This window comes from Silene latifolia, unplaced genomic scaffold (assembly GCF_048544455.1).
Source record: "Silene latifolia isolate original U9 population unplaced genomic scaffold, ASM4854445v1 scaffold_73, whole genome shotgun sequence".
Taxonomy (NCBI): domain Eukaryota; kingdom Viridiplantae; phylum Streptophyta; class Magnoliopsida; order Caryophyllales; family Caryophyllaceae; genus Silene; species Silene latifolia.
Window position 1 is genome coordinate 4356675 of NW_027413640.1, and position 3995 is coordinate 4360669.

Sequence of the window (3995 nt, forward strand, 5' to 3'; positions counted from 1 at the left end):
CTACAAATTACAAGACAAAGCATACCCAATATCCTCTCCAACCAAACCATTAGTTAAAGCAACATCTAATGTGTCAATTTTACACAATTCATACACGGTTTGAACAATTGGTTCGAAAATCTCAAGAAAACACAAAGAGGAAGTCTCGGTTGGGTATTTCATTGCTTCATGTATGTTATACTCAATCTTTTCCCCTTCAAATTCCATAGTAAGGCGACCACTAGATACATCTATCTTAGTGTTGGAAGTCTTCATGAAAGGCCTTCCCAACAAAATGGGAGTGGAGCCTTTCTCGGGTTCCATCTCAATCACATAAAAATCGGCGGGAAAAAGCATATCCCCCACCTTGACCAAGACATCCTCAATAATTCCCTTAGGGTAGATATTAGACCTATCGGCCAAAGAGATGACCGTACGAGTCGGTTTCAAGGGTCCTAACTTAAGGGATTCATAAAGGTAAGTGGGCAAAACATTAATAGAAGCACCTAAATCAAGCATAGCATGTTGACAATCCAAGTCACCAATTTTGCAAGGAATGGTGAACATGCCCGGATCACTACATTTTCGTGGCAAACGTTTTTGAAACATAGCCGAGACATGTTCACTAGCCCTCACTTTTTTCATACTCTTAGCTTTGTTGATCCTCTTAGTTGTGCACAATTCCTTCAAAAATTTAGCATGTTTTGGTACACTACTAAGAAGGTCAAGTAGAGGGATGTTTACCTCCACCTTCCGATAAATTTCATAGAGGCTTGAGGTCTTCTTATCAATGACCCTTGTGTCATTCAAAGCACTTGGAAAGGGAGCTTGTGGCTCGTATTCTGGAAGTGGTTCATTAACCCGCACTTGCTTGGGTGTAGATGTTTCCCCATGTTCCACTATCACTTCAATTTCATCTTCAATCACATCTTCCACTTCATGAATAATTGGAGGTGGTGTTGATTTCTTAGGAGCCTTGGGTGCCTCTACCAATTCTCTACCATTCCTCAAAGACACCGCTTTTGCTTGTTCTTTGGTGGGTGGAGGAATTGTGTGAGAAGGTAGGCTCCCTCCTTGAGTAGTTTGTGAAGTGAGTGTGTTGAGAATTTGACCAACTTGGGTTTCAAGATTACTAATTCTAGAGTCGGTAAGCCGATTTTGTTGAAGCATGGCGGTTTGGAATTCCTTGGTATTGTTTCGCAAGGCTTGGCTTTCTTTTTGCATTGCCACTTGATTCATGGCAAGTGCTTTCATCATCTCCTCCAAGGAATTTTGTGATTGGCTTTGATTTTGATTTGGCTTTTGAAATGAGGAATTTGAGGATCCCTTTTGGTTTTGATTTTGGTTTCCCCCCCAACCCATATTTGGATAAGATTTCCACCCTTCATTGTAAGTGTTGGAGTAGGGGTCAAACTTCCTAAACCCAATAGCCTTCACCGCTTCAATTGCCTCCTCCGTTTGCAAAGATGGACACCCATCGGTGGGATGAGTTGGGTCATTACAAAGACCACAAAATTTCACATGAGAAGCACTCCCACTTCCTTTTGTAAGTTCCTTGACCAAATTGGTAAGAAAATCAACTTTCTCCTCCATATGGTTGGAGCCTTGCCTTGAAGAAGATGTCCCACTTGTCTTCCTAATTCTCCTCCCAAAATTCCTAGAGCTTCCTACCAATCTTTCAATCAACTCATTTGCTTCTTGGACCGACATATATTCAATCCCTCCTTGGGTAGCGGCTTTAATCATCCTAGCATCATCCTCAAGTAGACCACCACAAAAGTTCAAGAGAAGGTCGTGGTCGGTATACTCATGGTATGGGCAACTAGCAAGAAGTTGTTTAAACCTCTCCCAATACTCATACAAGTTCTCCCCATCCATTTGTTCAACATTACTTATTTCTTTCTTCAATTGAGAGGAGAGACTAGCGGGAAAATACTTTTCTAAGAAAGCCTTCTTCATTTGATTCCAAGTGGTGATGCTCCCGGTAGGAAGATAATAAAGCCAATCGTTTGCCGCGTCCTTGAGTGAAAAAGGGAAGGCCCTTAGTTTAAATTGCTCATCGGTAACCCCATTAGGCTTCATGCTTAAGCAAACCACATGAAATTTGTTTAGATGCTTGTTGGGATCTTCCGTGCTAAGTCCATGGAATTGGGGCAATTGGTGAATGAGCCCGGACTTTAATTCAAAGGTGGCATTTTCCGCCAAGGCCGGAAAGGAGATACACAAGGGCACTTGTGTAAGATCCGGGGTGGTAAGTTCTTTAATGGTTCTAGGCCTTGGTGGGTTCTCTCTCTCACCATGTCCGTGTGGTTGTTCGTCCTCACGATCACCCATGATGATTTGAATGGGTATGGGTTCGGGTTCAAAGGAAAGGGTGTTCTCTTCCTCTTGGTCTTGTTGAGTAACGGGGTTAACTTCTTCAACCGGGGTGTCTCTTCTAATACCTCATCCTATCCAAGCAAGTGATCTTTGAATTTCCGGATTGAATGGAAAAAGTGGTTCACTTGAATTCCTAGTATTGACCATAAACAACTCTACACAAGAGCACACAATCAAAAAGTTCACACAAGTGATGAACAAGACACTATCAACGAGAAACAAAGATTAACTAACACAACTATCCTAAAACAACAATAAAAACACTAGCAAAACCGTTACCTTCCCCGACAACGGCGCCAAAATTTGACACGCCTAAAACGTCGCAATAAAAGACGGCCAAATTAACAATTTATAACCACAATACGTACTAATTAATACTAATTCTAAACTAGTAAAGTAGTAAGCAAGGGATCGAACCCAAGAGAAGATGGGTTTTACAATAGTGAAACTAAAAGAGCAATTAGAACAATTGTGACAAAGTAACAACAAATATGTAAAAAGGGGGGGTATTTGGTTGAGTTTTCAAGGACAATTAAAGGAAATTCAAACAAGAGTAAGCAACAAGTAATCAAACAAGTGAGTTTTAGGATAGAAATTAATCAATTTGAGAGAGACTTAATCCGACCCAAAGTTAGGCACTTTAGTTGATAAAACCACTCAATCAATCCTTCTAATTAATATTATTGTCCTATTAGTGAGATTAAATCTCCAAATTCCCTTAATTAGAAGTCAATCACAAGGAAATCACACTTAATAATTGCCCAACTTATCAACTCCTCTAGTGGAAATCACACACATAGATTAATTAACAAGAAGATGAAGCAATAGGAATCTAATAGGTGTAATTACTCACAATGAAATCACAATTAATGAGCAATCACAACTTAATCTCTCTAATGTTGATTAAACCAAGAAGAAATCACATTCATTAGTCTAATAACAAGTTGTTGCAACATGGGATTACAAGGAAATCACACTTAATAAACCCAACAACATATAAATTAAGGAACTTGGAAATATTATGTAACAAGGAAATCACACTTAATCACAATAATCTAACAAAGATTCCAAAAATAAGCAATTAAACACAAGAGATTAAGAACAATAATAATAATTAAGGAAAGATTAAGGAGTCTTACAACCAAAGATTAAGCCGTTGAGTCGGATTAAAAAAAAGAGATTAGTTCTCCATGCTTAGATCTAAACCCAATTCAAAAAGATGAAAATATTCCCAAATTATAACTTGATTAATTAAAAGTGGCATAAGATAAAGCATAAGATAGTGAATCCCTAATGCATTCACCTATATATAGTCCTAGGTTAAAGAGGAAATGATGGGCTTAAGTTGGATGGAAGCCCGTAATTAAAACGCATAATACCCAGGTAAGGCGCACGGTGCGCCCTATAGCATAGGGAGGGGCGCACAGTGCGCCCAGTGCGCTGGACTGCATTTTCCAAAAAGTCATATCTCTCTCTTTACTTGGCCAAATGAGGCGTGTGACCTATCGTTGGAAAGCTAAAAACATAAGCTTTCACCTCCACTTGGCCTTGCATCGATACGAGCTCTAGAACTCAAGATATACTCATTTGAATTCGATCCTTGTGCAAACGAAGCTTCAAATCTTCAATTGCTTCAT

At 39.4% G+C, this 3995-nt stretch overlaps 1 protein-coding gene across 1 annotated transcript; it reads right to left on the bottom strand.

The window, feature by feature from the left end:
* LOC141640142 (uncharacterized) lies at positions 1-1689 on the bottom strand. The gene has a single exon (XM_074449033.1). The coding sequence runs from the start codon at positions 1687-1689 to the stop codon at positions 1-3; it is 1689 nt and encodes a 562-aa protein (XP_074305134.1).
* Positions 1690-3995: the final 2306 nt, after the last annotated feature.

Bases quoted from the DNA above. Each gene is read 5' to 3' on its own strand.
- LOC141640142 (XM_074449033.1), bottom strand. From the start codon at position 1,689: ATGTCGGTCCAAGAAGCAAATGAGTTGATTGAAAGATTGGTAGGAAGC.